The sequence below is a fragment of the Colletotrichum tamarilloi genome (genome assembly GCF_030869305.1).
Source record: "Colletotrichum tamarilloi strain Tom-12 chromosome Unknown Scaffold_1.1, whole genome shotgun sequence".
NCBI lineage: Eukaryota > Fungi > Ascomycota > Sordariomycetes > Glomerellales > Glomerellaceae > Colletotrichum > Colletotrichum tamarilloi.
In genome coordinates, this window is record NW_026849384.1 from 1,863,535 (window position 1) to 1,891,478 (window position 27,944).

Here is a 27,944-nt window from a genome sequence, read left to right on the forward strand (position 1 = left end):
TGGGTGGGTGTTGGCGGCGCAGCGCTTTTGTTGATAGAAGCAGCCCGTAGCAAAGGAAAAGGATAATACCGGTAGACAATCCAAAATAAAACAAACAAGGCGCGCCAGCCAGATGGAACTGTGGAAGGCAGCATCTCACCTAAGGTATCTGGGTAGGTAGATACTTCCTCAGCCGGGCCCAGTACAGCAGTAACAGCAGCACCACCAGCACCACAAAGGTGCGGTAAGGTAGGTACCACTGCGAGTCCCGAGGCGGCGAGTTGGTTGAGTCGCAACTGAACCCCCTTGGGGTAGGCACCACGGCACCACCTTCCACGACGCTTACCTCAAGGCATGTCAAGTCTGGTACTTTCTCACCACGGAAAGATACCTTGTCTCACATACATCATGCACCATACCAAAAGTACTCGCGGTTAAATCAAAGTCGATAATCCTTCGGCCTTTCATCCTCGGGGTGCTGTGACAGGGTCTGATCCCTCAGCTGGGCTGCTTTGCTACCGCCTTCGGATGCCAACTTTTACCTTCCAATCCATTAGCAAGCACAAGTTCAATTGCAGATGCTGCATGAGGAGAACCACCCACACACTTCACGGCCAAAACTTGGCACATTTACTGCGTACCTACGGATACATTTACGGAGTACAATGTGCGGACCTTCTCTGTCCCGACCATTCAGAGTACAAAGTACGGCAGCTATTGTTCGCCAGATCCCATGTGGTTTGCTACCTCAATGGCTTCATTCCTGAGCCGAACTCCACGGAGCTGGAATTGAATTGTCAACAATAGCTTAGCCACAGCAGTCAAGTGGCATTCAAAGGAACCACAAGCGAGAGACACTGTAGTGTGATTGAACCAGGTTGCTGAAGCCCTTCGTACAAATAGAGGAGCAAAGGAGCAATGGCGAGCGATATCTCCACACACCGGTGCCGGGGGTGCACACCCACTCTCACCAGCCAACCTCGCAGGCTTGTCCTGCCGACGTGGACCCTAGGCCTAGTCCCAGTTCCAGTCTGGTCTTTTGGAGGTCAGTCGGCCTCGAGCTGTGCGGCATGTCTTCGCCTTCACCTCTTGCTTCTTTGTAAAATCACGAGGGAGCGAACCGCTGAGAAAAAGGGGGCGCTCGGTCTGGAAAGCGCCTAAGCATGAGCTGCCTCGCAGTGTGCGACGAGCGATGCTATGGGACGCCACCTCCCAATATCATATGCATGGCTGACTCTGACGGGAGAATGGTGTTCGTGTGTGCTAGGCTGGCTGGCACAAATGGGCTACTGGCTCGCTCCTTGGGAGTCGGGACTGCCTTGCACCTTTTGCTGCGAATACAGGCCGGACACGAATGACACGAAGGGAAGTACCACTCTGCCGCTTTGGAGTCTGGACGGGAGCTCCCACCTGGCCAGCCAAAGCCTCACGCTCCCGTTCTGCCACCTGAGGTCGCACAAGAAGGGTGCCTTGCTGGCTTGCTTCCCAAAAGACTATCTTGCAAGAGGCAAGTCGCCGCAATTAGAAGGCAGCGGGGGCGAGTGCTTTCAGTTTCATACCGAATAACACGGATATCCCACCCGATGAAGGCAAAGATGGAGATGCTCTTCTCTCGTTCCAGCCCCCCCCCCCCCCTCCACACACACATCAACTCACTGCACATGTTTTGAGCCATTCTCCCTCGTGGGCCTCAAGGGCCTGCATAGTTGCATTGCTCCCTCAGCTTCGCGGCTTGCCTGACGTCACGGCCGAGGTGCCGTTGTGACGGGTCAGCAATGGCATCCAACGGCTTCGATTCAAACTGACTCTCACAATGCACTAGTTGGTCATGAGCAGACGCAAAGAAGCCACCCACATCGACAATGGCGTCCCGACTTCATTCTAGTGCGCGAATAAACCTTTGACCTGCCGCAAGCCTCCTCCACACCGCAGATCCTACCCCGAGATCCAATCAACTACCCGTCGCAATCCGATGGCCCATCTTTGCCATTTCGAAAATAATCTTAATCCCGCGCTTCTCGTGTTCAGCTTCTGAGCCTCCCTCCTCCGGCTTACCAGGCATCCTACCTAGGCCGCCATCTGGCCTTGCTCACCTCGTACGATCACCTCGGGTCAGTCATATTCGACGTTGACGAAATTCGCATCTTCCAAGCTGCCCGGAGGGCTCGCCCGGTCTCCAATATGTGCGATGTGATCTGTCACCCGGGGTTCGTCTCTGGCCCTTGGGGCTCGAGTCTGGGCATACCGGGATGTTAGCCCACTCATGTAAGTCGTTGAAATAGGAAAACGGCCAATTCACCGACTGCCACCTGGCAGCTACGGCAATGAGCAAAGGTCTCGGTCCCTACGGAGTACAGTCTGCAACTTCTTGTCGGCGGTCGGTCTCCTGACTCCCCGCTCACTTCCACGTTCTTAGCTACAACCAGGTATGCAGGGCATCGATGGGGTACTATAGAACTAACAGCTGGCGCTGCTCAGACTTCTCGTAAGTTGCAACGTTCTGAGTCGTCTAACCCCATCGACTGGACATGTTCTTTGCCCAGGCACACCTATAAAAGCTGACATAACTCTTGAATCCAGCATCCTACCCAACATCTGACCCGGCTGCGACCTCATCAGGATTCATCAAGCCGCATCGACCTACCGAAAGAGCCCGACTGCATCCGGATCCTCAATCTTCCCTGCCAGCCCGTCGACCATCGGAGCCCACCCCCAAGGGCCCCAGCCACGCGCGCGTGACAAGAGGACCGTTGGGGCATGATAAGTCACATTCGACAGCATGCGCTCCTCGAGTTTCAACCTCCCACTGCTAACCCATTTCCTCCATGACTCCGGTCCTCAGCTCCGCACTTCGTTTCTTTTTCCAGCGCTCGACATTGCCCGTTGTCTCTGCCTGCCTGGTCCCTTGCCTGATGTGTAAGTAGTAACTTGAGGGACAGCACTGAGCAGGGGAGGGAGGGCGATTGCCGCTTCTCCCACATATTTGGTGCTTACATGCGAGCGCACAAGGCCTGTCAGCTCCAGTCAAATCGCTTTCGGTCAGCACGCAGGATATTCCAGCAAGTACGTGCGTGCGACTGACCGGGGTCGGAAGGTTTGGACAAATCAAGACCGCCAGAGAACAAGATCCTGTCGTTGCCGTTGGCCGACCCCGTTGAAGACGCATTCTGTACCCGTATCCATATCCTCAGATGATGCACTTTGGCAACTGGAGGTCTGGAAACCTTGCCAATAACATGAATCGACATGGTCGCTTGTCTTGCCTACGAGCCGTTTCCTCGCCGATTTCATCTGACCATGTCGAAAGAGAACTTGAACTTGTCATCGGCTCGCACTCGTCTCTTGCCCTGGCCTCTGAGCTTCTGGAGTCTGAATAAGTCGAGTGGCGGGTATTCCGGACTGGGGGGAATTCAGAGCCAGGTCACACCTGGACAACAGACACAACAAGCTACCACCCAAACTCGTGGCCCTGCGCCTCGGGTAGAAGCATACAACCATCCCACAACCACACCGGATATGAGGTGGAAAAAGAAATATTCAACAGTGATGAAGTCTGAAAAGGGGGGGGGGGGGTTCCAGTCCTCCCAGTCCCTCCCGATCCCACCGGCGAAGCTTGGCGGGCCAAAGGCCGTGCGTAAAATCGTCAATCAACGAGCAAAATCCGCACCGTTGCCGCGAATAACGAACGCACCGAGGTACGACATTTGCAGAGAAGCGAATGAGAATGCAAGCGGCCAAGGAAAGAAAAGAGACATTCGCAGACTGTAAAATGCAAAGGGGCCACGAGGAAAACTGGGCAAGGACCAATGTCTCGGCTACCTGCAGCTATTGTGCCCTTCTCAATAAGCCTCTCTCTCTAGTCACCCTTCCATTCATTATGAAGCGCTGTTGCCCGCCACCCCCGTCCGAAGTCTGTGTGGTGTTTAGAACATCCCTTTCTTTCTCGGGGTTGATCATCATACCCTTTTCTCATTCCAGACTTCCAGTCCGTCCGTCCGTTCCCGTCCCCTTCTCCACAATCTCACCAGTTTACTGGGATTTCTCCCACACCTGGTCGTGCTGGTCCAACTAGCCATAAGATCCGTCCCGCGTTTTTTTTTATTTATTTATTTCCAACCTCCCCCCTTAACCCCTGCCCATCCCGTGGCTTCCATGTGCGATGGGATGCGAAAAATGTGTTTAGTGAACATTGGTTGTTGCTCACGTTGGACGGTCGAAACGTAATCGTCCACACTGGTTCCCAGTCAACGGGATCAAAAGTCGGGGAGTTCATACAACTCGTCTGCATTACAGTGCCATCATAAAGGAACCAACATGAGAAAGAGCGAGAAACGAGAAAGGAGAAAAGAACATTTACCCTCTTCCTCATTTTCTCTCCCTTCCTCTTGTCTGTGTATGTGTGTACAGTGTACAGTGTGGGCTGCCTCCCTTTCAAACCTCCTCTCGCACACAAATATCTCATAATCGTCAAATCACAGCCCGCTGCGAGGTGACACGGCATTTACGCCCGATATTGCTTCTTTTCCAACATTGTATGTGTGTGTGTGTGGGAGTAGTGTATACGGCAGACAATATGCGTGCGTAGGTTGTATAGTGTGTATGAGTCTATCTACTCCCCCTTCCAATAATCCAAGAAAATCCTTTCTCCCCAAAGAAACGCCCAAAGTATTGGCGTTTGCTCTCTCTCGGCCGAGTCATCTCAGACAATTGTCACAATTACCCAAGGGTAACGGTGATAATGGAAGGGGGGGGGGGGGAGGGTAAGTGATGACTCGCAAACCCTGCCTTCTTTCCTCTTTCCTGGTTGGATGGATGAACTGTGTTGATATTGGCAATGTCGACCGGGGCAGACTAGATTGGCGTTCAGTACTGTCTGTGGCTCATGATTCGCGATACTGGTGCCATGCGCGAACCGATGCGATCGGCTCACGGATAGAAGTAAACCCGAGGACTGGTGAACATGCTCCCTGCGAGACGTCTTCTGTCCCGCGTACTGGGCAGCGGCGGCCTCCGAGAAACTCGGAAATATCCATATTCACCCAGTCTTCATAACGAGGAAAAGCACGAAGCGAGGCTTCGCGCCTTCACCAAGGAGATGGACAAACGGCACGATACTCCGGAATCAAAAATCAAGCTTCAAGTTGCGGCAATAAATAACAGCGTCAATACAGTTCAGCTCCACCCCGGCTTCTCTCTCTCCTTTATTACAAGTTGGCCGAGCCATTTCAATTACACGCAATGCTCATTCATCCCTCCCCTTTTTGGTTCATCATCAGAAAAAAAGTGAAAAGAGGCCTCGTGTGATGTGCGCCTTTTCGTAAAAGTCCCCAGTTAAGTATATCCTCATGCTTTGAAACAAAAAACGCCCGGCCGTGTGTGATTTTGCTTTTTATGCGTCAGAGTAGTACTCATCTTGATACTGGTGGCCCAGCGGCGCCGACCAGGTGTTGCCACCTCCGACAACGTTCTCCTTGGAACCCCAGTAGTTGTTGCGCGTCCGGCGTTCGCGCTCAAATTCGGCCCATCTCTTCATCGTGATCTTGCTGCTGTCAAACTCGCCCTCATACTCGAGACCGGCCTTCTTTGTCTTCTCGCCTGCCGTCTTTCGGGTATCTCCCCAGGAGAAGTCGTCAAACTTCCAGAACGCGTACGTGGGAAGGACAAAGTTCCAAAGGGGCAGCGAGCAGAGGTAGATAAGCATCCACACGACGTACGACCAGGAGTGAGCGGTCAAGACGATGAGCACAGCGGGAAGTCCAAGAATCAGAGCAAGCAGAACTAAGGGGATGATCTGCGGAGGCGAATTGACAATGGAGATGACGACTGGAATAGTTGTTAGCTGGGTACCAAATAGAATAGGCATTTTGAATACTCACCGACGTAGAAAGTAAACGCAATAGCGGCGGGCAGGACAAGAGTTCCCATGAGCTCGATGAAGATGACAAACTGCATACTGAAGCAGAAGGTACCGCAAAGGTCACGAACCAAGACCAGTTCCATCAGGTTGTGAATTGTCGAGTTGATCCATCGTCGACGCTGCGAAAGCAAAACGGCAAAGGTGTCGGGCACCGTGGTCTTGCAAACGGCCTGGGGCACGAACACCTGTTTACGCTTGGGGAAGGTCCGGAGCATGAGAGTTGTTAGGTATCGATCCTCACCGAGCAGAAGCAAGTTCTTCTTGTGCAGGGTGTCAACCACGTTCTCAGAGTAGTGCTCAACAATATCCGGGTTGGCCAAGATGGGCACCCAGTAGTCCTGGGCTCCCTTGGGCGCCTTGATGCGGTACATGCAGAAGCAACCGGGCAAACAGGTGACACCGCCAAAGACGGACTCGAATGACTTGGACAAGTGGTGAGAGATGAAGTACTCAAAGACCTGAATGGCGGAAACCCAGCTGTCACGCTTGTTGGCAATCTTCGTCTCACCGCAGAGACCCATGATTTCGGGATCCTTGACCATGGCAGAAACCATGTGCGTCAGACTGTCGGGGAAGACCTTGGTATCGGCGTCGACCATGAGAACGATTTCGTAGAAGTCAGGTGATATACCCGTGACCTTCCATAGACCGTTGAACATTTCGTACTCGAGCTCTGTCATGCGCTCATCGAACATGACCTTCTGAAGGAAAGACATGAGAATGATCTGACTGTCGCGCTTACCACGGTTGCCTGGCTTGGACTTGGTCGCCTCATCGGGTGTACCACACTTGACAACGAGAAGAACGGGAACTCTTTGCTGCTTCTCGAGCGGGATCGCAGATTCGTTGCCGTAGTCGTAGAAACCGGAGTAGATCTTGGCCATGTTGTGTCGCTTGGAGCCGCTCGCAACCGCAACGTAGGAGAAGGGTTCGACTTCCTCGGGAAGAATGGTATGGTCCTTCATCATAGCCAAGCAGTAGTCAGGAGTAGACATGGACTCGCCCTTACCCTTGATGATACCGTCACAAATAATGACGATAACCTTGTGGCTGTTGGGGTAGTCGGTCATGGCGATAGAATCGAGAGTGGTTCGAATACCAAGGTGACCTTCAGAATAGGCGGTAACAAGGCACATAGTGTGAGCAAGAGGGTAACCAAAGGGCATCCAGTCGGCAGGCGGCTGAGGCACAACGGCTTCGTGAATGAAGCCAGCAGGCCCAGGACCTTCGGTTGACGGTACGTTGCTGGTGTAGGGATCTGACCGAAGGAAGCTGGTGCGACTGTCGTTGCCCTGGCGATACATGGCGTTGGAGTGCATCATGTTGCTGCCAGCACCTGAACTGGCCATGGTAGTAGGCATCCTGCGTCCACCAGCCTGCGGTGCGGCACCAGCTCCATAGACAGCAGAGAACCGAGAAGTTGTAGGCAGGAAGGTACTCTGACGTTTGCTCGTCCGATCAGAAGAGCCATTCACACTGCTTCCGATATCGCCAGGTAGTCTGGGAGGTGCGCGGTAGATATCCTCAGACCAGTCCTCAATCTGTTGATTACGCTTGCGCTTGTCCTTGGTCTGAGATGTTTTGGCGGCGGCGTACGTTCTGCTGATGAACCATTGGAAGAAGACGGCGAGGACAAATCTCGTCAACACGACAGCGAGAATCAGAACCAAAGAGACGTAGAGAACGACCTTGGACGCAATGCAACCAACAGTGTCAGTATCGACTGATCCGACCTTGATAATCTCCTCGAAGCATTCGGCAATCTGCTTGTCGCCCGACGCCTGGAAAGCTCTGGTGACGTCGCGTCCACGAATAGCCTTGTTCACAGCCGTAGTCTTGTCCTTGAGCTCGTTGAAACGAGCTGGCACCTTGACCTGGCTAGTATTGAACCAGTTGAGCAAGTCGAGATCGAGGACAGTGCCAGAGTACACAATCAAGTTTCGGGAGCTGTTCTTGATGTCATTCCACGTGAAGTAGACATCGGCGGTACCGTCCAAGTCCAAGTAAAAGGTATCGCGACTCTTCTGCGTCGTATGGCAGGAGTAGCCAAGGTAATAAGGAATCGTCAGGTTGGGCTTGGACGAGCCGTCCTGGTTGAAGACGGTGCAAGGGAAGTACCACGCCAGGTCACCGTTGCTGTTTGTCGGGACATCAGAGTTGTCGGCCAGGGTAATGAGGTTCTTGCATCTGCCGTTGACGTTTTGGAACAAGAAACTGCCGTCCTTTCCGCCGTTCTTCTCGGGCAGGTCGTACAAGACGTTGGCGCCGTGAGTCCTATTGATCATGGGCACGCCATCGGCGGGAGGGTGACGGGAGCGCGTCAAATCGTAGGCCGTTCCGTGGAAGATCATGTATCCACTGTCCACATCATTGACCTGGAGGCGCGGCGGCGGGGTTCCGCACACTACCTGAGTGAAACCGAAAGTCAAGAAACCGACAAATCCCATGATGAGCAAGATGATGCTGATCAAGCCAATCTTCTCTCTCCAAGCTCTCTGCTGCTCCTTTGAGGCCATACCACAGCATTTCAGCATAAAGTTTGGACACCAGAAGGTGATGATGGCGCAGTAGACGTTCCAGAAGCTCGGCGGGCGGATCTGCTCGACCTGCTTATTCTTGTGCCGCTTTCCCTTGCCATCCTTGGTGAGCTTCCCCGACTTGTGGCGACTCAAGCGCTTAGCCTTTGTTTTCGAGTGTCCTTTCTTTTCCTCGCCGCTGTTCTGTCTGCTGTTAACTCCTCGTGGTGGTGAAGCATCCGAGAAGTTATCGTTCGTTTGCGAGCGCCCAGAGACATCGGTCGTCCCTTCCATATCCTCGACTATCGGATCGTTTCCGGTCGCCGAGGGCAGAACGTTCATGTTGGCGGCATGTTTACGGTAGTAGTAATTGGGATGGTCCTTGTCTATTCTGTGTCGCTCGGGTCGAATGAGACTTCTCTTTCTCGTGAAAGCCTGGTCGCCGGTCGAGGGTCCTGGAGCCGGCGAGTCGTGGGTCGGGGATAGAGGCTGGTTCTCTGTATTGATATTAGGAGTTGAGATCGTCTCGGGGAAAGAGGTCGCTGATTGCCCACGTTGGTGCTGAGGTCGCCCTCCTACGGGATAGTAGCCGCCAGTCTCGACATCGTCCGGACGGTTCCGTCGCGACGGCGAGTTTCTGTAGGCACTCCTATTCTCGAAGGGAGAGGTCGCTGCAGGCCTTTCGGGGAGAGACATGGTCCTGTGTGAAGATGCAGGTTAGTCTTTGATTCTGATATGAAGTTGGAGCCAGCTCTGAGCGGCAGCAAACAAGTTGTTCGACCAGGGAGACTTCACCCTTCCCAAAGAGGCGCCTGAGGTCTGTCGCGAGTTGAAAACGGGCGACAAAACGAGTCGAGCTCGGTTTCTTTTCGTAACAGGGAGGGAGGAGAGTGAAGTAAACGCAAATACTGAGGAAATACAGATATGCGGTGTTGAGTGGGATGGGAAGCAAATGTGAAGGATCAAGAAACCACAACAGCAACAGCGAAAAGACGGCAGCCAGTTGCAGGTAGTTGGCGTCGGCGGGAGGTCATACTCACAGGAGTTGTTATTGGGAGGAAAGCACCTCCAGGCAAGAATTGTGGATGTCTGGGCCTGGGCACCCCTGCCAATAGCGGGGGGTTGTTCCTTGGGAGACGGCGAATCAATGGGGAAGCCGTCCCTATTTTCGACCCGGCTTTTCTCTGTTTCTGCGCCAGCAGGTCGGGGGTGACAGCTGGACAACGAGGCCAAGCAAGGAAGTTGCCAGCAAAGAGTCTAAAGCGCTCCTTGGTCTGCAAAGCACGGAGTGACTGCGATTTGCTTGCTTCCCTGTTGCCTTGCGCAGTGCCGACGGGTAACTCAAAGCAAGAAAAGCTGAGATGGTTGGTGGTTGTGTGGGCGATCCCAGTTTTGCCTTTATAATGGTGGTCGAGACCTCAACAAGCGATGAACGGTCCAAAAGGTGGCGGTTGCTGCGTTCCTTCTGTCCTTCTTTTCTTGGACCTGATCCTACTTGGTTTCTTGTCCTTTCTTCTCGCGTCTATTCTCCTGTCTGGTTGATGCGTGCTTGTCCGGTCTTTCTGTTGCTTTCGTGGTCCTAAGCAATTTGACGCACGGCTTATGTGCGCCAACTCAGTACCTTGCACAATTACTTGGGACCAGGGGTGGTTGGTGGTGAGTCGTGCGAAGCAATAGCGATGGAACAATTCGAGACGACTGTCTGCTATGCAAGTATCGAATGGGATGGATTGGAGGGACGAAAAGAGCGGATGGAAGTTTCGTCGCAAATGCGGCGGAATAGAAAGATGGTTTCAGATGGCAACCGACACGACTATTGAGCAGCAGCAGCAATTGCAACAACGTCGATCTTCTTTCCTGTGGTCCAAGAGCTGACCGAATGGTTCGATGGTTGGAAAAGCCCAAGATGATTGACCGACTGGTCGCGCGACGGTACGGACAGGCGGATTTCGGAGTGCAGGCAAGTGCGCACCACCTGTTGAGAGAGAGCGCGATGGATGATGGGAGCGAACGAGCGAGGAGGCCGGGGCAATAGATGCGATGTTGCGCACAGTCCGTCTTGAATTGCCTCTTTCGTCAGCCAAACCGGGGTGGCAACGATCGAAATGGACGGAGTTTGTCGTCAGTATGGCAGTTGCAGCAGTTGTACCTATCGTCACAGGTGAGACTAAGAGTGCTCAGCAAAAGGCAGGGTAGCCAAATTGAATCGCTGGGAAATGAGGCCGGAATCTCGGTTCTGCAGAAGCAAGACGAGCGGAAACGAAAGTAGGTAGTCAGTCGTACTCCAAATGTCGACTGATTTCGAAAGCCAAGAACGACGGGGGGTTGGTGCGAAAGGTAAGGTCAGCGAAAGGTGGAAAAGAAACAAGACTGAGCGTCGAGCGAGTGATAGAATGCTCGGGAGGGACGACGGCCGACGACGAGGTACAACACAATTTGCTTCCCAAGGCTACGAGACTCGTTCCCGTAGGCTCGAGGCGTCTCGAAGGAAGGGATGGGCAATGATGGACGATCTGCGTGGACGGTGGGCACCAAAGAATTACTCTGGGACAGCCCAGACCAGTCCAGCAGGAAAGGGGAAATCAGAAGAGAGTCCGGTGAAGCAGACCGTCTTAGTCCAAGGACCGTCGGTACTTTGCCCATCCATAGAAATCACGCTTGGAACGAGGTATCGTCCTTGATCGCGCCGGCTGTCCCATTGCGTTCCAAACCGCCACATGGCCCAGCACCCTCGCCTCACTCAAATCTCGTATTATTGATTTTTTTTTTCTGGACGGCTGGCTCGCGTTGCTACGTTGCTGTCTGGCGTGGCTGGGTGTCTTTTGCCAATGCTACTGCTAAAGTACTCCCTACTTTAGATATATCGACCTGATCCCTCTACTGAGCTGCCCTGAATGAACCTGCCACCATTGGGCGGATTTATTGATCGCAGGAGGCATCTAGTATCCTTCTAGTTGGCATCACGAACCCCACGAGGTTGCGCACGGCTCGGCCACGGATTGTCATCCAGTCGACGGGGAAAGGGCAAAGATTGAGTTTGGCTTAAGTTGACATGATCAATACCTCAGCCGAGGGACAGGGGTTTTTGGGTGGTAGGACCGGAGCACCAATTTTTCGCCCATGGGGTACATCGGAAGTACCGTCGAAGTACCCGGACCTCGGCCTCGCAAGTTAGCCCACGTACCTCGACCATCCATACATAGTACGTGCGCAGTAGAGGACATAACAAGCCAAACATTGACGACAGAGGCGCCAGTCAGCCATTCCTCTGGCACGCAAACGACTGATGCTCAAAAATCATTTGGCAGCTCCGACTCAGTGTTCTCGTTCCATGCTCCTTCATGTTGTTGCGACGGCCCAACGGCGCTGGCCTTTCCCACAACGAAAGAATCGTTGCGCTCTTGATCCCATAGCCCACCTACTTTGCAATTCGTCATAGAAGATTGCCCGGGGTGGCGGATGAAATGCGGACTCCATACGAACTGATGGGCACTCCCACCCACTCAAAAACGATGTATTGCCTGGATACGCGCTTGAATCCGCACCTCTCTATCCACACCAGGTAGTCTAAAAACCCAGATCAGCATGCAGGACAAGGGTTGCTATTTTCAAGCTCAAGCCCCTGTTGCCCAGTCGACCAGCCGGCCAGCCGCCCCCAAAGCAGCTCGGAAATGTTCACCAGACCCGAAAGAGAGTTTGTCTTTGCTTACCTGCATTTCAGAGCTTGGCTCTACGTTATGTGCCTGCGCCTGCGCCTCGCCCGAACTCCGCCCAAGCCGGTTCTGATGGCGGAGGGGACCGAGACCAACTCCGTAGACGGTACATCCGGAAGAAGTTTTACCAACATGAAAAATTGGTTGAATTCCCCTACATCTTCTTAGTCAGCCCATAAGGCAAGTTGATCACCTCATGTTCTAAGGCTTCATTGCCGTTGGTCGCTCCCAGCGCCTGTGTTAGAGACGTCGCCCTCCCCGGCCGGCAACGAAACTTGTGATATCCAAAACAGTATATAGACAATATCAGGGCTTCCGAGCCGTCTTGGCATTGACATACCTGATTGCTGCTCTCTTGAGAGACGGAAAGATCACATATCAACCCTATGCAGAGCGTTCAATCAAACTTGTCTCTCCAGTCGCAATTGCATAAGGATATCCTTCTGTCATTGGCAGTCGAGCGTTGCCTGAGCTGCCGTTCAAGGCCCCAGAGTTTGCGCTTGATATCTAAACCTAGCCGTGAGCCGATCGCGTACGGATAACACGGCTACGAATTATTGTGTTTTTTTTTCCATGATTCAAAGTGGCTCTGATGCGATCCGAGGAATGCTTCCCTCCACTGAAATATGGGAATTCCACCTTTGCATTTGCCGCTGTCCTGTCGGTCCGGTTGGTATTCGTTGTCGTAACGTATTACTGTTAGATAAGGATACGAGAGCGCCACGTCGAGGAACTCCATCGTCTGCATACCACACTCCTATCGGCTCGTTTCCAGCATCTGCTGCCCTTGCAGCTGCCACCGTGCTGTGTATCCGTAGTTATCAAGATAGATACCCTTGGCCAAGAACAGCGGCAACGCGATAATCAGGAACCTGATCCGCGGCCCCGGCGCTGTTTGGGTTTTCGCTTCCGTGCCGCCTCCACTGGGAACGAGAAACTTAGTGTAGCCTCCCTCGGAATGGAGCTCTGCATCGTTATCGTCAAATCCACACGTACTAACTTAGCCTGCGCACATTGCCGTTTCTGCGTCCCACTGCCTTCTACCTTACTTCTCCCGGAGTAACGGCCAAATGTCCCATGTTCGTATGGAGCTTTGGGTATCCATATCCTTTAGTATATGCACGGACTGATGTCAGTGTGACAATTCTGCGAATCGTGGGGTTTGGTTTCGGTGTTGAATCCGCACCCAGTAATCACCCAGGATCTGTATAGATGTGCGTCTGTATCTAGGGTTGATTGCTTGGCTTGGGAACTGACAGTTTGCAGATTGCTCCTGGGTTGGCGTCGTGGAGCTTCACCAGCCGAACAAGAAATCTCGGACACCTTGTGTGTGTCTGTTGACCATATGGTGATAGAGATGTGCAGAATAAGCTGTGCGTGGCGAAATCAGATAAAAATGCGTCTGGTGTTCATCCCAATATTGAACTTCTTGCAACCTCGCAAGGCTCTCTGGCTTGTCTGTCTCATCTCCAAACATCAACCTTGGCATGCATTCCAGATGTTGTTGATGTTGTGCAGTGCCTATCCGTTCCCTCTTTCGTTACACCGGCTCCTGGGGCGTCTCAAGACTGAAGTGACCAGTGCTCTGGACAGGATGGATTGACTTGCTTCAACGGTGTTCCGCACAGTGGCCAGCTTATTGTTGTGCTCCGTCAATTCCGCGATGCTGCTGTCAGGCCAGTATGATCCTTGACCAAAGATGTTCGGCACTGGTGAAGGATGTTGAGCTACCGATCCCAACCTATCTGCACAAAGTAGCCAAATGTACGGACATGCAACTTGGGTCTTTTTGGCGGGCTTGGCAAGCCAGTGGCACCCGGCAGACCAGACACCTGTAACTATAGATGCTTGGGCGTGAGAGCGAAAGAAAGGAAAATAGATGTTTCTGAGCCAGAGTGCACATCGGGCACTGAGGCGAGACCAAACTTGGTGAAGGCCAACTGATTCATCCTGGCGCCAGAATCACCCAACCAAATTGGCATCGCTGACGTTGATGATATTTACACCAGGCACCAAAGGCAGAAGCCGGCCCTACAGTTAGTCATGCTCTATTCACAGCCGCCGTATTATCAGCCTGTTGTTTGATCACAATATATTCGGCTACGGTCTGACTACAAACCAACTGAGATCACGAGATTCTCGTTCCTCTTGACACTGTCATGACGGTAGTCAGGTCACTGGCCTTCACGTCGTCATTTTGACCACAGCGCACGAAAACTTTCGGGGGCTTTCATTCGGCAAAGAAGGCTCGCCAATCGATGGACATTTCGCAGAACCAGCTCCAAGGTTCCGGGGTCCTTAATTTCCAAATCGAATCTGCCTACCTTTGGATACAGGCTACAGGCGCCATGCGGGGAACAAAGAAACCGACTGTGATTGGTGCTACAAGCTGCAGTGGCTGCGTTGCACGTCGTGGTTGTCAAATCCGCGATGTCCGCCGTGGTGGCCGCTGCCTTTTCATGTTGGACCCACGGACAACGGGGCTCCTTGGATCGACATGACCGACCCCGGACTGAAGCAAAAGTGTTCCCAAGTGGCAATGTTGTACACTAGCGAAAGCGTGCGACTCCGAATATGACAGCTTTCGAGGTTGCGAGACTATGCAATCAGCATTAGATGTTGAGAAAATTGCGTGTTGAACACTGCGTATACGAAGTAGTGGTGAAGCGCCTTTGGATGTTTGAAAAGTTGAATAGGGGCTGTTCAGCTTCGGGGGAAGCATTGGGCTCGGTCGACTTGGCAATGCACAACAGTGGATTTGCGGTGCTGATCGAAGGTAACCTATTTTGCCTGTACGAGGGGCGCGGTCAGCCGGCCATCCATGCCCTGCATGCGATTTCGCGATAGCGACAACATCGTGCGGGATGATGCCTCACATGATGAGCAAAAACCGCACCACCCGCTTTTCCTGGTGGAATCCATCCCAGACCTTTTCCGAGTGGCTTTGGTCAATTCATTTTCGGTAAGATGTAGCTGATGTGTAGAAGCGGCAAAGAACTGGGAAGAGGCGTGTCTGGCGGCGGATTCAACGGCGCTTCTGAGTTCATACTCGCAGCCATTCTGACCGTTACTTGCGTCTGCCTGGTTTGCGTGCTTGTTGGAGTTCTTTTTGTTCCCTTCTCGTTGGACTAGCGGTTGTCCCTGGTTCGGAAGCTTCCCCTTTCCAGACCTATTCAATAGCAGCTGCAGGGTCGTCGTCTGGCGCGGCCTTTACCCAACACCCAGAACTCTCGCCGATTCCGCCGTCAGACCCATGCTAGGACGCTTGACCGCTGGGGCTGCCCACTTTGTAGAACCCACATGAATATTCATGGAACAGCGGAGACTTGGAGACGCCCAAAATTGGGCGACTATGCGCTGTGCACTATCAGATGCCGAACAGGTGCATCTACCATATATTTTCCTCCTGAATGCAAAACACAGTTGTAAATAAGTTGCGAGGCTGCCTGCTCGTTGAGAACCGCGTGCGCACAGAAAAGTTTCGAAACGAACACGGGAAATGCGGGATGCGCAAAGACTCCGTCGTATCGAGCCTTGTCGCGAGCGAGGCAGATCTCTGGCATGAGTAGCTTGGTTACAAGAGCTAACCATTCCTAGTTGTACTCGGAGGTTGGCAGCGGGTTCTCGAACGAACTTCACTGCCTTTCTCTGGCGGGGATCATATTGGTTCCGTTCTTCTGGCAGGCCTTTGGCTGGTGGAGGCTACCCTGAAGTCCCTTCTTTTGGTTCTTCCTTTTACACAGGGTCGTGCGGCGGGGAAGGTGACGGGATCCTGGTCTCCAATGCCCGTCACACGGTCACAGTAGGTGAGGACAGGGATCTCGGAGACAAGAATCTTTGCAAGCCTCAGGGTGGTGTTTGCGTGTCTCGCACGTTTGGATATCCCAGCGGATGCTTGGTCGAGGCAGATGTGCCGATGCGAATAGGGGGCTAGGCGAGGTCGTTAATGACAGTGAGGCGAAGAGAAGGCCCAGGCTGGGCACCCCTCCGGATCAAGGTGAAACGAACGATTTCATTGCTTCATTAGCTACGCGCGTCGAGCCGAGAAAGAAAAAAGGGATGCGTTGAGATGGAGCCTGGATTACGTGCTGTGAGTTGGAGGAGCCGGCATCAGTTTTCGGGTGTTACTTCGAGCAGAGGTTGCAGGAGGCTGGAGGCGAAAGGATGGGACTGCTCTGTTCCACGCTCTCAGCGAAAAGAATCGGTCTGCATGTTCTGAATTCCAGTGTCTCCGAAGGCTTAACAACAAGCGGTATGCTCACTGGGACATGAGCGACTTGCGTACCGGTTCTGTGGAGAGGCGGTGACCGGAGGTGACATGAAAGTGTAGCAGCGTTGCAAGACAGGTTTGACAGAGGCGAGATAGTGGCCAAGTTGGTCTGGGGTCGGGGGGGAAACCCTTGGCATTGATGTTGATGGAGTTCCGGTCGGATCTACTGTCTGTGTGCCGAAACCTGAAAGATGAACGTGGATCCGAACTGGCGAGGTCTCTGAAGGAAGTCGACGATGCAGATGGGAGCCGCGGGGTTTTCAGTTGGTGACACCGTGTCCTAGGTACCTTCCGGTCGGTCCTTCCCAAGAGAAAAAGAGGAATACACCGGAAGGAAGCCAAAGCTTTGCAATTGCTTGCATGGAGAGCGGGTGCCTTCTGCTTTCTTTTCCCAATGCACGGTACGTATCCGTACCTTCTAATTTGGTGAGGTACCTGACCGTTCTTTCCGTTTTCTTCGTCCTGCCGCTGCAGACCGTACTATGCATCTGCAGTAGCTGCACGTTGGACACGGGCACAAGCCGCACAACACGGGGCAGGTTGCATCGGTCCATCTGGTCGGTCGAGGAAGGTGCGACGAGACTTTGGTCCAGAGAAGATGACTGCCACTCCGTCCGTAACTGCCCTGAGGTTCAGACATCTGGAAGTACCATGGCGCCGACCTGTCCATACAATCTGTACCTTGCCCTCTGGCTACCTTCCTTGGGCAATATGTTGTCACCTGACGTGACCACCATCATGGGTTCATGATGGAAGTCACCAACCACCTTGCTTCGTACCTTACCATCACATCGATTGCATCAGAGCCGCGTCTTTCTGGAGGCTGGGCAGTTGACCGCCCACGAGCCATCGAGCGGTAGGTAGGTATGAGAAGCTGGTGGGTCGAAATCCCGTGTATGGCGGGCAAATGTTTGTGTTGGAATCTGAAATAAGGGCAATTGGATTTCCACATCAGGCTGGAGGCTCGTGTCCGCACCAGAAGCCGTCAATGTTGCTCCCTCACAGCCACTAGACGCGATGCAAATCTTGTCTTCGGCAATGGAAGCACGAGGGATTCTCAAGCATTGGGAATTCGACCGCCACTCCATTTACACCATTCGTGTCATTGTACCTGACCGCGGGGCACATCACTTGACGTTCCCGCAAACCACGGGCATGAGTGCGGTCGTTGTAATTGCTCCCGAAGCCACAGGGTCGCCTTTTGTTTCTTTTCGCCTGCGCAATCTGAGGAACCGGAAGTATTCACTCTCGACAAGGCTACTAAGATTCATCTGGGCTGCCAACTCTAATTTGGCCCAGCTTCGACCCCAGTTCCAGCTCCAGCTCTAGCTCCAGCTGTGGCTTCTGAAGCTTGGCATTATCGTGGCTCACTTTCATTGTCTGCCTAGCCCCTCGTCCTTTTCTTCTCCTCGCTTTGCCTTGCGTGACGTTGCTTTTCGCTTCTCTCTACTCCGTATTGACTCCGTACATAGTACATACGGATTGACATATTTCCCTTCATCTCGGATGCCCATCTCAATTATCCTTTCCTTTTACACCCTAAGATACCTCAGCACCCGGTCCTGCTGGGTTTCTACTCTTCCAACACAGTTGCCCTTCCTCATTCCTGCGCAGCATCCCTTCGGCCGCCCTTACCGACCGCCCTGGACCCTGCTCTGCTCCAACCTATCCAAGTACTTCGTGCATGAGGTATTAGCCCTGGGAGGCGATTTGGCGGCGAGGTAGAAGTGCGGCGTGCCCTGTGCTGACTCTCTCACATTGTGCCCGTCCGAGGTTACTGCACGAATTGTTGGTCCCGGGCTAAGAAGACCCAAAGCTGAACTACATTATTCATGCCTCTGCGCCATCCCATTGTCCGTTCTATTGTCATTGTCTGAATTTCGGGCATCGTTCATCTGCTGCCATCTCTTTTTCTCCAACTCATCCGACTTTCCATCCGTGCTTGTTCAGACTCAAGATCATCAACAAACATCAACAAACATCAGCAAACAAACCGATACTTCTCACAGAACTTCAAACGGCGTGACGTAGGCGACGTTAAGTTTCCGACCTAGAAGAGCTTTCAATACTTAGACTACCACTGCGTAGTTCTGGGACACATTGCCTCATTGTGTACGTATTCTTCATTTCTTTCTCTCGCCTCTTCCCTTCTCAGACCCAACCTTACCCTACTCTGGACCGTATCTATGAGGTGCTATTCCTGTCCTCCCCCCCTTCGTGTTCCCGTACAATTTTGGGCTGGCCAATACCTAGACGGCCTGGTTTGTCAGTCAGCCCTCCTCCCTCTTTCACAACCAGCCAAGGCTAGGCCTCCTTTGGCGCAAGTGTCCTTCTGGTTCTTGCTCGCTCCGAGGCGCTACAGAAGCAGGCGCACCCCCTAGCAAGGCACCATTCACCATTGCCCACACATCCCACGCGAGTCCAACCTGAGCAAGGCCCTGGTCTACAAGTATTGCAGTACTGTACGAAACTACTAGATTGCCTTGTGTATATCCCTCCTTGGTGTGGGTGGGTGAGTGGGTTGAGTGGGTGAGAGAGAGCGGGTATGGTGGGCTGGTGCTTGTGGGATCCGCGCTGGGCTGTCTCTCGCAGTCTGAGGTGCCCTCTCTCTCTGTGCCCGGCGCTGGTGCGGTCATTGCATCCTGGTGCTTGGTGCTTGGTGCTGCCCTTTTGGCCCCTCTGGGCGACTTCTTTCCGGGAACTCAGGTGGGAGGGATCCTCTAGGTCTGAGGTGCCCCTCTGCTCCGTACTCCTTTGCTTCGGCCTGCTGCCTCCGCCTCTTCCTCTCGTCTTCCAGGTTCCCCCGTCTTTGACTTACATAACAAGTCAAGCATGCCACGCACCACGCATTGCGCTGCCAAGGGCCCATTTCCAAACCCTCAACTCCATGCCTACCAGTATTCAACTTGATCAATAACTCATACACGCCGGTGGTTTGGCATTTTTCTCCCCTGGAGCTGCTCCCACTAATCTGCTTTCTCTTCTCCTTGTCTTCAGTTTCTAGTTTGTCCATCTACGCAACGTCTTAGTCGGTTCCCCGCGCATCTTTGTCATTCGTTCCTATCCGGCACGCCGAGGAAGAAACACAACCAGCCCACATTCAACGACCGCTTCCTTTCCCCTTGCCTCCCTCACAACGAAGAAACACCTTGCACGACTACCAAGGCCAAAATCTTGTCTCCTTCCTTGTCCATGTCCTAGAACAAGCCTTGGGTATCAACAAAAAAAGAAGCGCTGTGTAGGGCTTACACAACAACCATAATATAGTTGGACCAAATCTGCCTCACATCGACATTCCTGCGACAAGAAAACATTCAGACACCCTGCTGTCCAGCTTTCGGCGATTCAATGGCAGCCACGACGGCTCCGACACCGTCCGTCATGACTCCGACTGCAAGCCCGAACCATCTTCGAAAACACATTTCCCCCGAGCGTATTACTTTGGGCGACGACGCCGGCCGCAAATCGGTGTCGGCAAGAATTCGGGACGCTCCCGCTTCTCCTGTCAGGGTGAACTTTCAAGCCGAGAACTGGGCCCAGCCATCCAATGCCAACATCGAGCTGGCACAACCCTACCAAGCAGAGTTTTCTACAGTTGATCGTTCCCGAGAATACAACGCCCCTACCCCTCCTTCGCATACCTCGGGCTACGACCAGGCTGAACGACAAATGCAAAGCCATGACAGAAATAAGCTGCCTCCTCTCAAAACGTCGAACTCCTACACTGCCGAACCCGATTACTTGAGTCCAGCCAGCTCTCTCACCCCCCACCAAAATGGCCATGATCAGGGCTACAGGCCGAAGCGGGGGACCCATGGATCGGACAGCTTCAGTGCTCACAGCGCAAGAGCTCAAGATGCCAATCGCCATAGTCGGGAATCGAACACCACCACTTCGAGCAACGCCCAACAGCAGGCATCGGCGCAGTCCTCTGCGACGACAAGCGCGAGCTCCGTCTCTGGCATCAACGAGTCATCCGAATACAAAGACGAGTCTCCCGAGAGCTCGATAATGGAGGGCAACATGCCAGAGAACAACTCTGTCCCCATGTTTCAGTACTACCACCATCAGGAGTTTCCTCCTCAGCGTGTCTCTAGTGTTCCTCAGGAGCTTGACGCTCGTCGTTCCTCTTCGAACCCCAGCCTCAACGCTGATGGAACCCCCGTCAACCGTCATCTGACGCCTACCGGTTTCACCAGAAGGACCTCCATGCCCCGACCTTCGTCGGCCTACTCTGCCATCTCGGATTATGCCCCCAGAGGGCGATCCCCAAATCTGATGCCTGGAGGATCACATATGCGGACACCATCAGGCACTCGCAGGTCCCCGGAAACGAGACCAGCATCATACGCGGAGCTACTGAACGTGCCGTACCCTCAGCCAGCACCTGCCCCGATCAGCTTTGATAACAACCAGTTGCGCAATGCCGTTGGTAACAATGCATCTCTCCTCGGAGCTCAAAAAACACTGGAGATGTATCGTCAAAACGTCAAGAAGACAAACGACTTTTCTATCCAATACTCTTTTGCCGTTTTCCTCATCTCTACCGCTCAAGAGCAAGGCCTGGACCCTAGCGAGCCAGCACCTCGCAAGGCTAACTCTAGCCCAAAGAATTCCGCATCATCAACTCCCTACGACCTCCTGCGAGAGGCAAAGGGTATACTCCAGAAGCTGGCCAGCGGTGGATACCCCTTTGCTCAATACTACCTCGCAGATGGATACGCCTCTGGTCTGTTTAGCAAAGGAAAGGAGGACTATAACCAAGCGTTCCCCCTCTTCGTTCTCGCCGCAAAGCATGGTCATGCCGAGTCCGCTTACCGCACGGCGCTATGCTACGAGTTTGGTTGGGGTTGCCGCAAAGATCCTGCTAAGGCTGTCCAGTTCCTCCGCATGTCTGCGTCGAAGCGTCACCCAGGCGCAATGTCCCGACTCGGCAAGGCTTGTCTCTCGGGTGATTTGGGAGAGAAGCGGTACCGCGAGGGTATCAAATGGATGAAGCTCGCAGCAGAGGCTGCCGATGCTGTCTACAGCGCAGCTCCGTATCAGCTGGCCTGCTTGTACGAGACGGGTTACGGTGACGACATCTTCAAGGACGAGGTCTACGCAGCAGAGCTTTTCACCGCCGCCGCAGAACTTGGCCACCCAGAGGCCAACTTCCGCATGGGTGAGGCATATGAACATGGGAAGCTCAGCTGCCCCCGCGATCCAGCACTAAGCGTGCACTTCTACACTGGTGCTGCTGAGCGAGGACATGCCGGTGCTATGATGGGCCTTTGTGCATGGTACATGGTCGGTGCGGAACCGATCTTGGAAAAGGACGAAGAAGAAGCTTACGAGTGGGCTCGCCGTTCAGCCGAGATGGGTAAGTTGAGAGATTTCTGCAAAATATCGACTGAATGAGGCAATAAGGCTAATCACACCTATGCAGGTTTCGTCAAGGCCCAGTACGCTGTGGGCTACTTCACAGAGATGGGCATCGGCTGCCGGCGTGACATCTTGGAGGCCAATGTCTGGTATGTCAAGGCTGCAGACGCAGGCGATGAGCGCGCGAAACAGCGATTGGCAATTATCCAGGCAGCTGTCAGCGGCGGCACCCCGATGGAAGTCGCCCCTCCCCGTAGTGGAAAGATCAAGAAGGGCGGCGAAGAGAAGGATAAGGACAAGGATTGCATTGTGATGTGAGGAGTCAAACTCAAGGAGCCGTATCGACGGAATCACACCAAAACACACCGGCGTTGGACAGGAGGTCAAGAAAATTCAACTTCACTAATAATGACGAGGAGGGGCGCCTCTATTTCCGGAGAATGTTCAAGGGCTGACTTTTGCCGACGTTACTCGACGGTTGGATAACGGACAAGAGCCGTTTCAATTGGCATATCACCGGTTTTCTTCGTTTTCTCGCACCCATGGGCATCTACAAACGAGGATTGGAACTATGGGCGGGTGTTGACGGGATGCAGTGAGGGGAGTCGCTGCGCGTTGAAGAAAGGGGCAAAGCATGTCTGTCTCGACGACCCAAAGACTATTCATCTTCCCGTCTCCCACCAATTTTCGGTCTTTCTGTTTTGTTTCTGGTCTTTTTTCTTCATCCAAGGCGGGAGCTTTCATGAAACTGCATTTGCATCGCATGAGAATCCGGGCACAAACGGGTGCTTCATGATCTAATCATGGCCGGAATTTCTAGCCTGGGAATTCCATTGAACAAGGCGTTTGGAGAGGGGGGAAACACATTGCGATTCAAGACAGACAAGAGTTGCGCGGGTGTGTACACGCCTGGCTGAGCCTTCAGAGGAGCCTGTACATACGAGATACCATAATCTCCTGTCTCGGACAGGCGTTTTTGAGCTTTGTAATCCTGTGTTTGATGAGTGACTTGCGAGAATCAGACGATGGCGTTCACAGCGGTGGTGGCTGTCTGGTCTCTGGTTGATCCCGGCTCTTTGGGTTGTTTAGGCCACTGAGTGCCTCGTTCATCAATTTTCGAGACAGGTTTCCCTTGAGAGGTCCCTCTCAACTTGCGTTACGTGTTCGTCTGTACTCGGCCGAACCTCTCTAGGTTTTTTTCCCTCGCGGTGATTCAGAATCCGGTCCAGCGTCAGAGGCTCCTCCATTGTGGATCATCGCCGTTGCGTATACACACGAAAGACGTGTGTGTCTTCCGATGCCTCAAGTTTTGGCGTGTGACGTGCCAAGACTAAGCTTGATTCAAAGTAGGCCCGATGAGGCGTTGATGAGAAATTTCCCACCCTCCTCCAGCCTTGGTTTCTGGTTTCCCCTTCTCAAGCTCGACATCCCATATAGGTGAAATGTATGGGGATGAGGCGCCCGGGTTTGGGTTTGAGAGACGTTGAACTTGTGGTCTTTGCTTTCCGCCTTGCGGCGATACTGCCGCCGCGCCGCGTGTCATTGAGGTTGCAGGCGACAGGCGTGTAAGAGATTTTGAGAAAGCTCGGGGCGCACACTTTTCTTTGTTTGACTCGTCAGACTCGTCAGCTTTTTCTCCCTGTTGACAGGGCGTCCCTTTCTTCGGATTGTGGGAGGAAACGGATAAATTGAGGGCGCGCGGCTTTTGTGATTTGGTTGGGGGAAGGGAAAATATGATCTGCGACATTTTTTAGGGCTGAGATCTTTGTTCTTTCAAACAGAGTGACTTTCCGTGGTGTGTCGTTTGTTTCTGAGATGTTTTGGTCTGGTTTGCCTTCTATGGTGGTCTGTGTAGCGAGTCTCTTGCGAACATGGTGTTCGGTAGCTTGCCGGGTGGTGTGTAATTGTAACGGGTTATGTATTGTTGCTCCCCTACATCTGTATCTGTTGCAAAGCTCACGGATATTGCCCTGCACTCATTCATCGCCAGGAAGTCCTGCATCAGGCAGTTCTCGGCGGAAGTACATTGCTTAGGATACTGCGTCTGAACCTGAAAGAAGTGATAGATGTTGATTAGGTCCGGGAAAGCATCATCGTGTGAGCTGTTCAGAGTAGCGCCGTGTCTTTCCGGAGGGTAGACGATCTACCCTTGAGGAGACTTCTTCTTTACGTTGATATGACGAACCTTCCAATGGTAGTTGTCATCTCGTTGGGTGCGAGTGCACTTCAATCCGCAACAACTACCTCTTTCCTAACCACGACGATGATCTAGGTCACGGTCTGTCAGCTTCTGAGATGTCACGGCAGCAATTGTTATTGCCAACTAAGACGAATGATCTCAGCGTGAAGACCGCGTCTGCTTATTTCTCATCTATTTTTGCTTGGTGTAGAATGCCTGCAGCCTGTTCTCCCTAGGAATTCGGAGGCACGGGTGTTATCAACGTCGCAATAAAATGTCCAACCTCTAGTTATCATGTCAGAGAAGAACATCCAAGAACCATTGCATAAAGACGAAATTGGAAGATCCTAAGTGTACTCCATGGGGAAGCTGCATTTGAGAGAACCTTCTCCTTCTATCCCAACAGACGGATCACTGACGAAACATTTGTTTCCCAACAATAGCTGATGTGCAATATAGATGCCTCAAGATTAACCAATGGCCCACGTGATACTTGAGACGGTTCTGACTGGAGACTATATCTCACTGCTTGACGTAAAACGACCTTAGGTACTCTTCCGCCGCGGCCTCTCCTGAGGCGAGCCCCTGTTCTCTTGCCCACTTCTGGTACTCTGACGTTTTGAAAAACTCCTTGTAGTCAACACCTCCCTCTTGATCTACCCAGCTGAACTTGCCGTGTTCGTCTAAGAAGTTGCCTATTGGCAATCATTAGCAATAGTCAATTTGGTGCTGGGACTGCTCGAGGAGTGGTGAACAGAGGGGACACGTAGGAGTTTCAACACCGCGACCACGGCAAACTTACCGTAAATTGGATGCTTCGTGTCTACACAGATCTTTATCAGCCATCCTCAATATCCTAATTCCAGTTTTGCTCACCTGTGAATTGAGATATGGAAGTAGACTTTCTCACGGAATGCTCTGAACCCCAGTCCATCAACTGTGACCAGTCGGCACAGGTACGTTCGACACCGTCCCAGTTAATGACCGAGTGGAAATCGTGGAGAGTCCAATGAAGTAGAACGGGGGTCAAATCTGCCTGGCATTTCACGGACTCCATGATATGATGGAGACAGTGTCCTGAGGCAAAGTCGGAATCAGCTACAAGTTCTCTTACATATTTGTACATCAATGCCGCCGGGATCCAGTCCGGACTTAAGCACGCATTCTTGTAAGACTTCAACTGACCAATATGGCTCTTCTGAGTTGCATCCTCCTTCTCCGTGGTATTGGGAGTGTAATAGTACTCTCTATGCGCAACCTGGTATAAATAGTTCTACAACGGAGTAAGACTTTAGCATTCGAAACGTCGCCGGGAGAATGGACATCGAGGCTTACGATGCAGTGTAAGTTATGCACCATAGCAAGGCCCCCAAGACTTCACTACAGTCAGCCAGATCGTACTGCCAACAAGAACGTTATCCTTTATGACTACTTACTAGCCGCCTTCTCCATCGTTGAAAGGTATCGCATCTGCCTCCATGCCAAGTCGGTGTACCTCGGATTCCGGGATTCGGTTGGCAAACGCTGCGATTGATTAGTGAACCGGTGTCGAGGCTCCAAATCAACCGACACAAAGGGCTTGCCTGAAAGTAATGCAGACCAATTTGCATCTACCTCTGGGCTCGGGTTGCCCAAAAGTGGGTGGTCATGACCTGGCGTCACTGGATTTACGGGCTGTGGGTTGAACTCAACCTTGTCCTGGAAAGAGAGACGGTCTAGTCAGTGAAAGAAACAACAATAACTCAAGAATTGCTCCGAAGTTGTTCAACATACCCATACATGTACCGTGTCTGGTGTCGTGAGTCGAGGGCAGAATGGCTTGTAGATGACTTCACGGGCATAGTAAAGTACTGCCCACGTATAAATTGCCAGGATGAGGAGTGAAGCAAGTATTTGGAGTGCTCTCTTTGACCTTGATGTGCCTCTACTGGATTTCCATTTTCTCTGATCCAAGGGGTATTCTTCGTGGTCGTCGTCGGTCTTCACGTCCTCGAAACCGTCGTCAGAGACCGGCTTATACTTGACTGCAGGTGTTGTAGACATGTCTTGTGTGGTCGTTGTTTCACAAGCGCGCTGCAGGCAGCAGTAACGATAGTGGGAACGGAATAGGTGAATTCGTCAAAAGAAAGTACGAGTGACCGCGCTGCCACGGAAGGGGAGACATTGTCAATCTGGAGGAGGCCGGCCAGCCATATCTGATGGTTTGTACAGGCTGCTCACGAATCTCTGCGTGGGCAGTAATACTTGGTGAATCTTTCGCTTCTTAAAACTACTCTAAGAGAGCCCCTTGGTGTAGAATTAGCAGTAGGCGAAAAATACTCCCACCGGATGCGAGAGGCTATGCCACAAAGGTGAGAGGCCCGGAAGATAGAGTTCATCAGATATCAGGTGGCTAGGAAGACCGTCACATCATGATCCTGGGGCGGGAAGTATCCTCACGCCAAGGCTTGTTGACAGCAGATGGAACGTCAATCATGTACCCTGGTATCATGGACACACCCCAAGAATTAATTCTGCCTCCTCCGTGCCGTTACTCCGATCTCCAAGCCTGGGTGTGGGTTTGGTGGATGCTGGTATTACCAGAAGGTAACGGTGAACCCTCCTTCGATAACCGGTCTAGACCGACTGCCTGGGCAGTCGTCGTCCTGCCACCTTTGCCTGACTTGACTGACGCCGGCCTCTTTGTCCTTGAGGCACCCTTCAGAGTCTCCTGTCTCAGTCAACTTCAGACTCGAGAGTCCCTAGACGTGCTATTTGCTGCCACACCTAGACTTGCACACTTTAGGATTCTTCACACCATGTCGTCTCTTTCTGAAGATGCGAAGCCCTTCTTACCGAGCGAAAGTGGCGATTCCAGTTTCGACTTAGCCCCGGCTGAGAGATCGAAACTGCGGCAAGACCGATCGACTGAGTCCCGCTGGCGAAAGAGACTCTGGGTCAGCCATGTTATCTTCTTGGGATTCAACGTTGCGTTCCTCATCTACAATATCAGTGATGTTGGGAAACACATCGGGCCAGAGGCCGCAGTGCTCGAAAGAGCCTACTGTGAGAAAATTTCCTTCGCCTAGTATCATGGTCATGCAATGACACTGATATCGAATGTCGTAGCACCGGCACAGATGGCTATTCGTTATACAGTCAAGGAGGAAGCCCCTATGTTGCCCGACAACGTGCTCACCGGTCCGCCCGGCCCTGAAGCTGATAAGGCGTGGGAAGAACTTGAAAAACGTGAGTTCAACGCCACAGCTCAGCATTCGCTACATCAGATCCTAAAACTTCCATGAAGCATTCATGCTCAGGTTCTCCGAAGATGAGATGAACAGAATGCAAAAGACCTCGCTCGCCCTCAAAGACGGAAGCGGGTATATCGGTTATTTGGAGTCTTTCCACATGTTGCATTGTGTTGTAAGTGGCGTCTTCCTTGATTTACCATTCCCGAGAATAATTCACCTTCTTCGCTGTCACGTCACTGACTGGCCAACAGAAGAGTGCTTGGAAGTCCCAATACATGGATCACTATGGCAGTGGACATTCGACCAAGCCCGGTCATCTAGCTCATTGTCTCAACGTACTCATCCAAGGTATCATGTGCAACGCAGACACATCGATCGGAACGTATCATTGGAAAGAAGGGGGGACTATCAAGGGTAAGGAGATGATGGACATTGAGGCTAACAGGACCGGACATCGCCAATGCACCGACTTTAGCAAGCTTCAAGCTTGGGCTACCAAGCGAACTCTTGACTTTGATGTCCACGATACTGACAAGTTTCTGCGTACCTTGAAGCCGGAACACTAGGGTCTGGTAAATAGCATCGTTGTTGATACTTGGAGGCACGAGCGAAAAGACGTTTAAAGATCTGCGTTCATGGCCACATCTCCATTGACTCTCAGGAATAAATGTAGCTAGCTTCTAGATACAAATCTGAACAATTACCAGCCCTGGATAATGAGATGGTCGCGACATCTTCCATGAACCGCAGTCAATGTGACTTATGAATTAGAT

The 27,944-nt window shown here is 52.5% G+C and overlaps 4 protein-coding genes across 4 annotated transcripts, besides 1 other annotated feature; 2 read left to right on the forward strand and 2 right to left on the reverse strand.

The window, feature by feature from the left end:
• The first annotated feature begins 2,160 nt into the window (after positions 1 to 2,160).
• Positions 2,161 to 2,235: a sequence feature (Short protein (CTAM01_00610, KAK1513214.1) was converted to a misc_feature.).
• A 3,133-nt stretch (positions 2,236 to 5,368) lies between these two features.
• CTAM01_00611 (chitin synthase 4) lies at positions 5,369 to 9,108 on the reverse strand (the record flags this gene model as incomplete). Its single annotated transcript, XM_060516661.1, has 2 exons — positions 5,369 to 5,802; positions 5,856 to 9,108. The coding sequence occupies 2 exons, from the start codon at positions 9,106 to 9,108 to the stop codon at positions 5,369 to 5,371; spliced, it is 3,687 nt and encodes a 1,228-aa protein (XP_060389287.1).
• A 10,635-nt stretch (positions 9,109 to 19,743) lies between these two features.
• On the forward strand, positions 19,744 to 22,077 carry CTAM01_00612 (uncharacterized protein; the record flags this gene model as incomplete). The annotated part of the gene is made up of 2 exons (XM_060516662.1): positions 19,744 to 21,757; positions 21,824 to 22,077. 2 exons carry the CDS (start codon positions 19,744 to 19,746, stop codon positions 22,075 to 22,077), a joined length of 2,268 nt encoding a protein of 755 aa, XP_060389288.1.
• Positions 22,078 to 24,460: 2,383 nt separating this feature from the next.
• On the reverse strand, positions 24,461 to 25,981 carry CTAM01_00613 (uncharacterized protein; the record flags this gene model as incomplete). The annotated part of the gene is made up of 6 exons (XM_060516663.1): positions 24,461 to 24,633; positions 24,741 to 24,761; positions 24,815 to 25,211; positions 25,274 to 25,313; positions 25,371 to 25,636; positions 25,712 to 25,981. 6 exons carry the CDS (start codon positions 25,979 to 25,981, stop codon positions 24,461 to 24,463), a joined length of 1,167 nt encoding a protein of 388 aa, XP_060389289.1.
• A 368-nt stretch (positions 25,982 to 26,349) lies between these two features.
• CTAM01_00614 (uncharacterized protein) lies at positions 26,350 to 27,737 on the forward strand (the record flags this gene model as incomplete). The annotated part of the gene is made up of 4 exons (XM_060516664.1): positions 26,350 to 26,983; positions 27,047 to 27,166; positions 27,225 to 27,343; positions 27,423 to 27,737. 4 exons carry the CDS (start codon positions 26,350 to 26,352, stop codon positions 27,735 to 27,737), a joined length of 1,188 nt encoding a protein of 395 aa, XP_060389290.1.
• Positions 27,738 to 27,944: the final 207 nt, after the last annotated feature.